The sequence below is a fragment of the Trachinotus anak genome, unplaced genomic scaffold (assembly GCF_046630095.1).
Source record: "Trachinotus anak isolate AG129_WGS33_773 ecotype Australia unplaced genomic scaffold, CSIRO_AGI_Tana_v1 ptg000007l, whole genome shotgun sequence".
In the NCBI taxonomy this organism is placed as follows: Eukaryota; Metazoa; Chordata; class Actinopteri; order Carangiformes; family Carangidae; genus Trachinotus; species Trachinotus anak.
Window position 1 is genome coordinate 10201794 of NW_027273858.1, and position 12816 is coordinate 10214609.

Sequence of the window (12816 nt, forward strand, 5' to 3'; positions counted from 1 at the left end):
TCTGATCCCACGTAAGGCTAATTAGGAATCTGCTTCTTACAGGGGAGACTGGTTCTCCTCATAGAAGCACACTCATCTCATAGCAATGTAAGCTCTTAAAGCTTAATGACTGGCAAAATTAATCAGTCCTTCAAGTTCACTCGACCATCTCTTAAGTGTAATTTGAAAGCGCCTCAGGATCTCCTTAATCTGTTATAAAAGATCTAGCCGGCAAATCCAGTCCAGAGTCAAACCCTGTGATTTCCAATGCAAACAAATGTGCATGAGATTTTAGACCATTTTAAAGAACATCACCACTGTTGACTGCTGCTAGTCCAAGTCCACCCCCCATTAAACAGAAAATGTGAATATTTTAGGAACGGTTAGAAATGCAGGCTTATCTTTGGGCCTGGAATCAGTGAGTGAAGCTATAATGATTAGTGGAGTTATCAAGCCTACCTCCTGTCAGAGTGACACAGTGACTGTGCCCTTTTACATGCAGTTTCTCATGCAGTTGTTTATATGTTTTCCTTTACCAGTTCTTACCAGCAGATAGCAGCATTGCACCATTGGCACTGCAGCCCCAGAGTGCCACACTGCCCTGTTGACTTCAAACAAGGTTTAAGTTTGAGGTTGACGGGACAGTGTGGCACCTTGGGGTGGTGAGTGTGCACCTTGTACAGACAGATGGTAATAAGATATGTCGCACAACCAGTGGCACACAGACAATATCAGAACAAAGATATCACAGAAACGATAACACACTGAAATCCATTTCTTTAAAGAATATCTGCTTTAGATTACAGTACACGATATCTCAGAGTTTCATAATAACAAATAATTTCCTTTATTACTTCATTTTACATACCCATTTTCATCTTCCTAAAACTGCGGGTCTTTATTACATGAATGCACATGCCCACTTTATAACATCACACAAATCTCTGATGCATTTCAGGCAAACGCTGACAGAGAAGATATTTAAACAATTTGTCTTTAACTAATGTTGACATTTGAGAGAAAGGCACTTTCACATTATTTAAAAAATCTATGTTGTATTTCACAATAATATGAAACATTAACATGATGAATTAATTAACATCCATACATGTGAAACAAACAGGCACCGTAGGTAGTGATAAAACTGCACGTGATTTTCAGTGAGGTCATACAAGTAACTTGACATAACTGCCTTAAAATGCTACAAAAAGTGAAATCTACATGTTTTGTGTCATACATCCTTCAGATATTACATGTAAATATCAAAAAATGATTTCCCTGTCTTGGGATGTGCTTCTAAATGTAAAATATAAAAATTTTAAAAATAATCTCAAGTTACCTTTAATTTATTAAAATACATAGCTTAAGTTAATATGCATATACACAATGGATTTATAAATCACATAGTTGTATAGGAATGTAAAAATGTAATGCTTTAATTGCTTAAGTCATTTTGATTTGGTGAAAACAAAACACCCACCCCTGCCAGAATTTCTCATTATTTAAAGCAATCTAAAGTCCTCAGCCTAAATGACCTTCTTTTGTATAAGATAAGAGAAGAATCTACTTAAAATACTCTTGGAGGGATGGATGTAATGTATATTTAACCCCCTTTAAGAACTAACTACATGATTTTATCGTATACTGCTGACTGGAGATCTGAGTGTTGTGTTGATCACTCGTCCTTTTGAAGAGAGCTGTAGTAATCGACCAACACCTTCCAGGCCTTGGGGGCCATGAAACCATCAGGAGGGTTCTCTTTACTCCGAGCCAAGTTCCTCATTTTGGTTCCAGAGATGAACTCAAACTCAGCATGTCTAAGAGACAGGGAAGTATAGAATGAGTGGGTCAGATAGTGAGGAGAAGTCATTAGAAGTGTTATGGAGTCTTCCAAAATTACAATATTTACAAATTATACAGTATGATGAGGCCATAATTACAACTACAGAGAAATGCCAAATAGTAGATACATACAGAAACACACTGAATCTAGAATGAGCCTTGTGATTCACACTGTATGAATTTTCGGAGCTGTTTTTAAGATTTATACTACAGTATAATCTTCTTGCAGTGTCAACAGGATAGGACACAAGGTCATAGATGGTTTAGATTCATGTTCTCGTTTTAAATATTTAAGCCTACAAATGTTTGTAGGAGGATGTTATGTGATGCTACATCGGAATTTCACAGCAAGTCTAATAAAATGTGGGGACAATTACACCTTAAATAAAATAGCAGCACTTAAAATCTACTGAACTTTGGCCCTTTCATTTGCTCCAGTCTTTGTGCACGTTGTGCTCACAGAAGACATCAATCCCAATACATTCAAGCTTCCACATTACAAATCTACAAATCTTTCTTCACTCACCGCTCTGGGTCATAAAAGTCCATAGCCTTTTTAGTCTTGTTGTAGGCGGCTACCCTGAAGGGGATGATCTCTACAGAGGTGAGGCCTGGTGCCATGGTGAGGACCTTGCCTCCGTGGGTGGGTTCATACAGGTCCTGTTTAGTCTCTGGGTGAGGCATGCCCGCTGGGTCCCGGCCAACAATGTAAAAGTTTGCTCCGGCAATCATTCTGGCTCTACAATGCCACTGCACCTGTTGAGAAATTGGAGGACACACAGATTAATATTCAATCACACACACATATGATGGGTTACTGACTGTAACCTCTGACTTGACAATAAGCTACTGCAACACTGTTCCTCACCTCTGTGGGTCCGGCATACATCATAGGTGAGGGGAAGATGGCAACAATGGTGTTTGCTGGGTCCAGTATGCCCTCCTCCAAGACAGCAGCATGCTGCTTCATCCGCCAGTCCAGAGGCACGTCGTCATCTTTGGTCCAGCCGCCAAGTGGGTGCAGTAGGAGGACTGGATTCTTGTAGCCTCGCTCCAGCAGACGCCGCTTGGTGTCGTGCATCAGCAAGGCGTGACCATTGTGGACTGGGTTACGCAGCTGGAATGCAAATACGGCATCTGAGGAGGACAACGTGGAGGAGCACTAAATAAAGTTCACATAACAAGCGTGTTTGTGGCATTAGCAGCAGTATTACAGTATTTGAGTTGTTGAACTTATTAATTTGTGCAATCCAAAGTGTGTGGCAGATATTGTGCATTTTAACAGCTGTCACAGCAAACATGCTCATCATGCCTTTTACACAACTCAAATGGACTTTGTTCCATAAATTTGGGGAGAATCTTTTTCTGTGGTTTGTGTTAAAGGAGAAGTCAAAACCTATGATAAAAAAAAAACCAACAATGACTTGATTTCACTAACATGTATTTGTCTGTGTAGCCAAAGCAATCCGTTCTGTGCACATCAAATCATGCTCGCATTGGTACAAAAACTCAGACTAGCACCACAGAGCAGCAAAGAATACAGAAAAACAAAAAATGACCAAAGTACATGCTGTATTGTGGTGCAGATATATAAAGGACATAATCTTGAGCACAGCATTCATATCAAAGTGAATGAGTGAGAGCAATAATAATAAAAGGTGATCACATGTCATTGTTCATTACTTATCAGACAGATACCGCTATGTATGTCTGCACTGATCACTGAACACAAATCACAATCATTGCCATGCAGCTTTAAATTTACCATTTTATTTTTTCATCTGGTCCTTTGTCAAGCTTTTCTGAAAGACAAATGGTGCACTGCTAAATTCATTGGTTTCAGTTTATGTTCATTTACTTTTTCCCTCACTGCGATGGATATTTTGTTTAAGGAATGGTATTAATCAGAAGAGTCACATCAGTAGCTACTTAGAACAAATCATATGCAATTTTGTGTTCCCTAATTGTTACTGTAGTTTTGTGAGTCATTTAGATTTTCTAACCTGCTTTCATGTCTTTGAACCTCTGCTTGAGCTCCTGTGGAGTAAGGCGGTACTGGTCAAGTCCATCGTTCCATTTGATTCGCTCCAGCACCTCCAAGTCGCCACCCACCAACCAATCACCTCCCTCCATAACCATCTGCACAAGGTGATAATCATAGAATACCCGTAAGGCAGTTTTTAACTGACTCAAATATTTAACTATAATTGCAGTTAATATTCACTATTCACTATTTGAACTTTAATTATGAAATATTCAAATATTTCTGGGGGTTGATTTATATCCTGTTTCACACTAAATTGTTAAGTAGAAATTCAATATTGACACAGTCACAATCAACAATGGTGTATGTGCTAAGATCTTGCTGCCTGCAGTGCAATTACGTAGCAGACACTGAAATTAAAAAAGTGTGTGTTGAAGACATCAGACGAAAGCCTTATTACCTTAATATAAGGATGCTGTGGACAAGTGGTGCCCCACTGTCTGGCACAGCGTTCCTCCTTGCGGTGTACATAGAACTCTGGGTTCCTGAGAATAGCCACTCGGGAACCCTGGTACTCCAGAGCTACAGCTGCACAGCCATCCAGCTCCTGCTTGACCTCATTGCTAACAGCCAGGACAATGGGAACAGACAGGTTGATGGCCCCACCTGAAACATAGGAGGGTGCAGTGATCTCAACCATTGAACCAAGGCAAATATTACTTCAAAAATGTTATTTACACTAAGGAAAGGATCATATCAAAGTCATCACAACCCATGATAAAGAGAGTTGATTCTGAAACAGGAGTACTTGTACTCCAAGGGATACTAATGCAGCCGCCAGATAGTACGTTGTAAAATTGTTGAGAGGCACAATTCATTTGAAAAACTACAAACTGCGATTTACTTAAAAAATATCTATACACATATCGAGTCAACTGTAATACTTGAATACCACATATTGCATTGAAATTAGTGTTAAAATCAGTCAGCAAAAAGTTAAAAGTAATGAATAAACAGTTCAAATAGTTAATAAAAGTAAAGGTAATAGAAAAAATAATAAAACTAATGGACAAATAGTTAGCTACATTTTTTAGCACTTTGTTTCAGCACTAATGGCTGGGACAAAGGGAGCAGCTTCTGTTGGACATTTCTACTCCAAGTGGTAGTTGTACAAATGCAAAATTGACCAAACCCAACAAAATTTTGACAGTTCTATTGTGTTAAACAATATTGAACAAAATTAAATGAACAGATTTGAAACATGACGGGTCGGGTGGGTGAAGGGTATCTGAGTGGTTTGTTTTTGTCTTTGGAACGTCAACATCAATAGCAGGAAGTCATTTAAATGTGGTATGTTTGTTTGTACGTAGTCGTGTGTGCTCTACCATTTCAATGGTTAAGACATGACATGACATGAAAATTACTGAATCATTCATACTTTCATTTATTCATATACATTTTTGCCTTATTTCAAAACAAAATGGATAATGTTTTTTTTTTAAATACTTTGACAAAAATACTTAAATTGACAGGGAACTTGGGTTGATGCTGCTTTATAAGATAGTGAAGTGTAGAGATGACGTCCTGGCAGTTAAGAGTAAATGTGACGGTGCAGTCATCTCTTACCATCCAGCAGGTTGCCAAAGTGTAAGACCTGGAGGAACTCTCTTTCTCTCATGAAGCCCTTCAGAGGGCTGGCCCAGCCCTCTGCCAAAACCTGCACCCACTGTAGATCCAACTGTGGACAAAGAATAATTACTCATTATCAACAGCCAGAAAAGAAGATGGTACTAAAGTTAAACAGCATTTAACATACAGTTCCCACCTCAGGAGATCCATGAATTTAACAGCATTGATGGTATTCATTGTAAATGCTGATACACTAATCAACAAGTCTGCAATTATACTATAATCAAAGACTCAGTGAATTGTGGTAGTAAGAATACTGGAAGATTGGAACAGTCACAGTAAATCAACTGCTTTCTTTTAAACTCACATACTGGCTCTAATTTTTGACCTCCAGTGCCTCATTGTGCTGTATTTGAATGAGACACTGCTGCTGCCGTATTTCTGATCAGTATATTAATTTCCTCACTAAACCATAGCGAGATGTTTTGAGATCACATGTTGTACACGCAGCTTTGGATGAATAAAAGACAAGTTCAACGTATGTTCAACATAATTTCTTACAGCCTATATACTATATCTTGACTTGATTGACTGATTGATTGATTGCTAATGGTCATCATTTGTATTATTGTCATACTATCATTATACATTAACTGCCATAAATTATTTCACTAGAGGTATTAGGGTGGCATATTGCTCTAAATTCCTGAAAAAATAAAATGCTTATTAAAAACACAAACATCCTTCTTTTGGCCGAAATCTTCATTCGCCTCCAGAGAAATGACCTGAATAGTGATTTGATAAGACAAACCTATTAGTGTGCGTGTCGGTGGTTCTGCTCTATGCCTGGTTGGGTTTTATGTCTTTATTAGTACCCAGGGAAGTCAGAGCAGTCTTTAGTACACAGGGTCCAAACAGTGGAGAATATTTATCGGCTCATCATGAGAAGCTCGCTGCCATGTCCAGTATTGACCCTCTTGTCCATTTGCTGTGTGATAAAAAGAAGGCTATATACTGAAGCAGTGGGTTACCTTGGTGATGCTGATGGTGGGAAGTGTGTTTGCGTCAGCCACAGCAAGAGTCAGCTTGTTCTCAGGAACAAAGAGTTCATTCACCTCCTCCATGATCTCGCCTGGTACAATATTCTACATACAAGCAGAAAAAGGGAAAATGATGAATGATTTCTTGACAGATCATGTGATGTGACAAAGACAAGCAGCAAAACTTCACATTTGAGAAGCTGGAACGGGAAAATGTTTAGCATTTTTGCTTTAAAAAATAACTTAAATGGTTAATCGATTATCAAAATGGCTGCTGATTAACTTTCTTTTGACTGACTAATCAACTAATTCAATTGTTGCAGCTCTATGGTAAAGTATTGACTTACAGTGGGTGTGTGTTTGGTCTTTTTTTTATGCAATTTGTGTGCCTCTATTGTAAATGGTCAAGAAAATTAACTGTCAAATGTTAAATATAATTTTATGGAAGGTATACTTTTTCCAGTACTGTGTGTAATGTGTGGCCTTAAAAGACAGACAGACAGACAGACAGACAGACAGACAGACAGACAGTGGCATTGCTTTATTTCACTCAAATCCTTGTCATATCGGTGCCTGCTAAATTACTGGAACTGAATTTGAGCAGATGAAAAAGGTGCCATACTTAAGCAAATCCGCACTGCAGTAATGTTTTTGGGATGTGGTAATATTACCACTTCCCATATAACAAGAAGAACAAGCACTAACCATTTCCTTTTATGATGTAATTCACATCAGTTACAATTACATTTAAAATCCGTCATTTACTCCCACTACTTCATGTGAAGTTTCCAAATAATGAATCAGCCACAACTCAGTGAAGAGGGCAGAAATGTGGCAATGATTCAACTTCATGGATGCGCACTATGACATAGCCTGCCACACAGCTTGCCTCAGGACTTTTAGTAACGTTTATGGCTGTAAATACATGTTCAGAAATGATTCAAGTACTAGTTACATTCTCTTCCGATCCTTCAGCGTGACTTGAGCGCTACAATCACAATCCTCAATTTCCTCTCTCAACAGCTGCTTTAAATATATTTGCTGTATTTATCAATTCCAGGCAACCGCAGGCTAACTTTAGAAAATATTTTCACAAAATTATTTAAAAGTAAATTACCTGTGCCTTAGTGACAGGGCTGGAAAAAGCTTACATGGTTTAACATTTACTTTATCAGCAACTTTTACTTCTGCAAAGCTTCAGCCTTGGTAGCAGAAGCAAATTTATTATCCTTCAAATTTATTTGTATTGCTTGTATGTAGATCTATGAGTAGTACTTTCATTTAATAAGACATAGGCTTTGGTCATATTTGTCTTTCCAGTTTGACTTTTGCAATCAGGCATATAAGCATTAATCCAGTTGTGTGGAAACACTGGGCGCTGTAATGTAAACTTTCTGTCTGTGACTCAGCAAACAAATCTGCAGCAATGATGTGATATTGTCATGTCGATGCGGAACAGAATCTCAAAGGAGTGTTTCCAGCATCTGGAGGGATCCATGCTCTGAAGAACTGAGGCCGTTCTGAGACCGTTCCTTATAAAGTGCTCAATGTGGGTATGTGGCAGTTACTTTTTGTCAACTGAATCGTTATACTTGCTGCAGTGACCTACTATCCTCACTGTGATCAAGAGTGTCATCTGCTTCGAACAACCAAACACCATCTCACTGTTGCCCTGATGTTCTCTGGCTCGGGCATGTTCTTACAAACCACTCCTCTTTCTTGGGAAAGTTTTCAGGTCTGGACTGGACAAAGATCATCATGATCATATTCATGTTTGATATCTAGAATCGTTTGGTTTTAGGAAGCCATGTGACATAAGATGCTTGTTAATATGGGGATATATTATTCTCTGTGCTGACAAACTAATAGGTACTAGCATTTGATACTTACATCATCTACACAATGGTCCCTTGACCCAAAGTTGAAGCCTGTATGTGCATGTGTCGTGTACATCGTCATTGCTTTACAAATTATTTTATTCGTGTTTGAAATGTAAATTGTTTGTGACAACATGTGCAGCACAGTTAATCACTTGTTCAACCATCTTCCAAAGAGAAACACTGAACTCTCGTCTGTCACACCCACCTGGTCCTTGAGCAGCTCCAGAACTTGTTGGAGGCATTCGTTCACCGAGAGCTCTCCAGTTTTCAGTACAAGCTCTGGCACCTCAGGACGCTCATAATCTGAATCAATCCCGGTGAAACCTGACAACAAATGTAAAACCATAAAAATCAGTATCATTGAAACCATGACCTGTGGTTGTAGAAGGGGTTTGGCATTACTTGAATTACTTATAGCGTGATTAATTTAGACCTTTAATCTCTCCAGCACGAGCCTTCTTGTAAAGTCCTTTTACATCTCTGCTCTCGCACACCTCAAGAGGAGCATGGACGAACACCTCGAAAAATGGCAGCCCAGCACTTGCATGGATCTTCCTCGCCTCAACACGATCCTGTGGAAATAAACCCAAACATTTAAAGTGTTTCAAGCGTTCCGGTGTATTTTAGACTTTTGATATTTTTGACTTTGGATGTCTTGCACCCACTGTCATCAGATAATGGTTTTCTGGCCATTTAAATGAACAGATATGCACCATCACATGAAAGAATAATGATTTCTGACCTTGGCGAAAGGAGAGATGAAACTGGTGATGCAAACAAGCCCAGCATCTGCAAACAGTTTGGCCACCTCAGCAACCCGACGGATGTTTTCCTCACGGTCTTCAGCGGAGAAGCCCAGATTCTTGTTCAGGCCATGGCGAATGTTGTCTCCGTCCAGTGAGTAGCAAGGGATAGCATGGGACACGAGATACTCTTCCAGGGCAAAACTGATGGTAGTCTTCCCAGCACCAGACAAACCTAGTGGGAAAATGTAATAAGACAATGGGTTGAATGAGGCACTGTGTTTAAAATAGTCCATATCAGTTTAAACCTTATCCAATGTATGGTTCCTGTGAGGCAAACGAATGAGCCACCTCATGACCAATAGGTGGATATCATACAAAAATATAAAGATTTACCGGTGAGCCAGATGGTACAACCTCTGAAGCCTCCTCTGGTGCCCACAACCTGCCCTCTCTTGCTCCGGCTGACATGGTGGGCCTGGTACACCACATTGGTTGACCTGTTGAGATCCTGAAATAGAAGATCACCGGCTCAGACAGAGGCAAACTGAAGTGATTGTGGGGAAATACTTATGATACAGATAGCTTGATGTAGAAAACAGGCAAACGGTAATGGAGTAGTTTGGATAAGCCACCTTACAGTGCTATATCTAAATGTGTTCGGCTCAGATCAGTTATGCAACACACAAATCCCACCTCCTCTTTGTCTGTTCTGTTCAGTTTCCTTAGTCTGGTAACATATGTAGGCTAAATGTTAGCAAGGACCTGAGAAATATATGTAGAGACAGAGGCTTCAGATTTGACTTAACAGGAATTATTGCTGGGTCATGCCAATTAACATGTCATGCCACTTAACAGAGAAATTAGACCTTAGAAATTAGACCACTGATTCTACATGCCCTGCCCAAAGTGACTATGTGGACCAGGCTGTGGATAAATGGGGCTGTATTGACTTCAAGAGGGGAGGGGTAGAGGAGGGAGGGAGAGGACTGACTGGACAATGTGTCCAGTGTGCTGCCTGCAGCCCTGCGATGATGTGGCAGTGCTCGTGCCCACACGTTTGCCCTCTGCACTGACTCTCCCTTTTTCCTTACATCCATCCCATGGCTTCAATTTTTGCATATTCATCCCCCCTCCTCCTTCTCTCAATCACTATCACCTTTGCCTACAACCTGTCTTCCACGCCTCCACCCAGTGTTAGAACATGCTAGGCTCTGCTATTTGATCTCACAGAGTTTCATTTTACATCCGATAGTGTTACAAAAGATTCACAGTTTTTTAACCAAAGTGTGAAATTTGATGCTGCAGAAGGATGTAAATGTACACTACTGGCCTGACCCTGATTTGAAGGTCGTTGATTTACCTTGCACACACAACAAGTAAACAGTACAAACTATACTTAACATGCCGTAATGACGAGTATTAGCTTCTCCAAATGACACGTATCCTAAAGTTTGTGCACGTACACACCCACATTATGTTGGTGAGCTATAGACAAACAGCACTATTCTCTCAAACACAGGAGACACCTTCTCTCCTTCCATCACACTCCCACCGTCAGCACACTGCTCTGAAGTTATCCTCCCTCTCTTCCTTTCAGCAGTGCTGGGAACATGATGTATTTTTTGGCACTTCAAAACTGTGAGTTTACTTAGGGGAAAACTTGAAGTCCAAAACCCCCTTTTGCAGACATGCCTTTATCCAAAAAACATTACTTCACTTCCTATTATGAATCTTATTTCATTTTAATCATTCTTTCTTTTCATTTCAACTGTTCTTATATCTATCAGCCTTTTGAGAGGCACTTCCAGCTGACTTCCTGTGTAAAAAAATGTGCTATAAACTCTTATTATTGTTAATTTGGAAGACTTTATGTAAACCCTCTCTCTTGCTCCCAGTTCAGCCTACATCCGCTTTCTCAGGAACTCCCTGTGGATATAAGAATGATAAGAAAGCGTTGTGAAATTTCTCAACAAAACACATACATGCAGTAATGGAAACTGTCAAGGCATTTTGTCAAAATGACTCTAACATTTTGGGTAATTAAACAACTCACACAACAGTATGCATTAAATTACAGCTGATTTCTTGGGCTGCGACGTATGATTATTTATATCATACGTAATCATGCATATATAAAATGTCAGAGGTACATATTCATATTGATCCTTGTCCAATCAACATTCAAGGATGTTCGATTAATAATGGTATAAAAAAGACACTTCTGATTTCTTAGGGAGTCTGTCAACACCCTTCAAGACATTTTCAACAAACAATAATGATCTCAGGTCTAACATATGTTCTCCACCCTGAGTATCTGCTCGTCCCATAAGACAGAAGGTACAGAAGTATCAACCTAAGCAGGCACAACCAGTTCAAAACACCAGCACACGCCACAACCTAGACCATAATGCGAATATGGATGCGTGTATTCTTCTTGCTGTTCATGCAGTATTAGTGAAATATGTGTCCATTCTCTTATGCTGATGATGCAGATGGACACATGTAATTGATGAAATGGATTTGGATGAAATGATTGTTTTTTTTTTTTTTTTAATCCTTTTATCCTTTTTTATCCTTGGCAAATTTCCAACTGGAACAATAAAGTCTATCCTATCCCATCCTTCTTGCTGCTCTCATTTTTAGGATAACTCCATGTGTGCTCTCCAAGTTTGCAGCATTCCTGTGCGGCATCAGACTGCCATCTCACAGTGGTTTCTTTCTCCCCCACCTCGAAAGACACTCTATGTTATGAATGGACCAAACAGACATAGGTACGTTACTACAACAACCAGCCTATTCAGAGTCCAGACATGTAACCACCACACCTGGGGGGGGGGGGGGGGGGGCACTGAATAGGTACAAACGTGAAGAAAACGAGCTTTAAAGCAACCATCCAGGGTTACCTAAAAGTCAACTACTGTGATTACTGCGCTGCTTTCTTTCCTATGTGATCGAACCAGACCTCAGTGGAAAGAGTTTCGTCAACAACGTGGAAATATGGAGTTACCCGTGTGTAATTACTGTATATTAAGAAGACACTTAAGTTGACACATACTTAGGAGGAGTTTTAACCATACCTCAGGCGCTCAAACGCACTTCCCTTCACTTTTGACACATCTTTCTTCCCCCCGCTATCTCCACATCTACTTACCGTTCGTAGCTTTTTCACTCCGGACATTTCGCCCACGCTGAACGCCGCTGACTGACCGGGCTTCACTCGCACTCAAACGGGCCTTGGTGGCGAAGACGTCTGCCTCTTGCTCGACTCGTAACCCTGCAAACTTTTGGCTACGGTGATCGGTGAAGACGACGGGCTTTTAAAAGGGACTGCCAAGACACGTAGCATTCCGCTGGCCCAGCCTCAAGCCCTCCTCCTCCGACATCCATTAATCTGCATAATTTGCCGGATAGCAGCCAATACTCAAGCATAACGACACGGCGGGGGCCGGGCACCGTAACCGACAGCACAGCCGTACGGCATGATTTTCCTCTTCCAGCGGTATTAAACTAACACCAGTACTTTCACCGAGCAGTGCCGGGGTAGCCTCTGTCACAGGCTGGATAATGTTACACCAGCTCGGGTTACAGTTAAATCTTAAGTGAGGCTGTGGTGACTCTGATTTTGACGGAACCGTTAATAACTCATATTTGCTAGCCCCGGGTCGTTAGGTTTCCGTTAACGGTCGCTTTTAAGCTAACAGTTCTACCGAGGCAAA

General features: G+C 40.3%; 1 protein-coding gene across 1 annotated transcript; it reads right to left on the bottom strand.

Annotated features, from left to right (window-relative positions):
- Positions 1 to 739: 739 nt before the first annotated feature.
- Positions 740 to 12621, bottom strand: LOC139622803 (bifunctional 3'-phosphoadenosine 5'-phosphosulfate synthase 2-like). Its single transcript, XM_071480409.1, has 12 exons — positions 12252 to 12621; positions 9494 to 9608; positions 9097 to 9332; positions 8788 to 8926; positions 8560 to 8678; positions 6466 to 6579; positions 5432 to 5543; positions 4266 to 4471; positions 3825 to 3960; positions 2690 to 2958; positions 2348 to 2577; positions 740 to 1796 (listed from the first exon to the last, which is right to left on the bottom strand). Exons 1-12 carry the CDS (start codon positions 12276 to 12278, stop codon positions 1655 to 1657), a joined length of 1845 nt encoding a protein of 614 aa, XP_071336510.1. The 5' UTR covers positions 12279 to 12621; the 3' UTR covers positions 740 to 1654.
- Positions 12622 to 12816: the final 195 nt, after the last annotated feature.

What these genes read in the sequence shown, in the direction of transcription:
- LOC139622803 (XM_071480409.1), bottom strand. Translation starts at nt 12,278, where the DNA reads ATGTCCGGAGTGAAAAAGCTACGAACG. An exon ending in TCATCTCTCCTTTCGCCAAG is followed by an intron (nt 8,927 to 9,096) that starts GTCAGAAATCAT and finishes TTATTTCCACAG; the next exon opens with GATCGTGTTGAGGCGAGGAA. An exon ending in GACTTTTATGACCCAGAGCG is followed by an intron (nt 1,797 to 2,347) that starts GTGAGTGAAGAA and finishes CCTGTCTCTTAG; the next exon opens with ACATGCTGAGTTTGAGTTCA.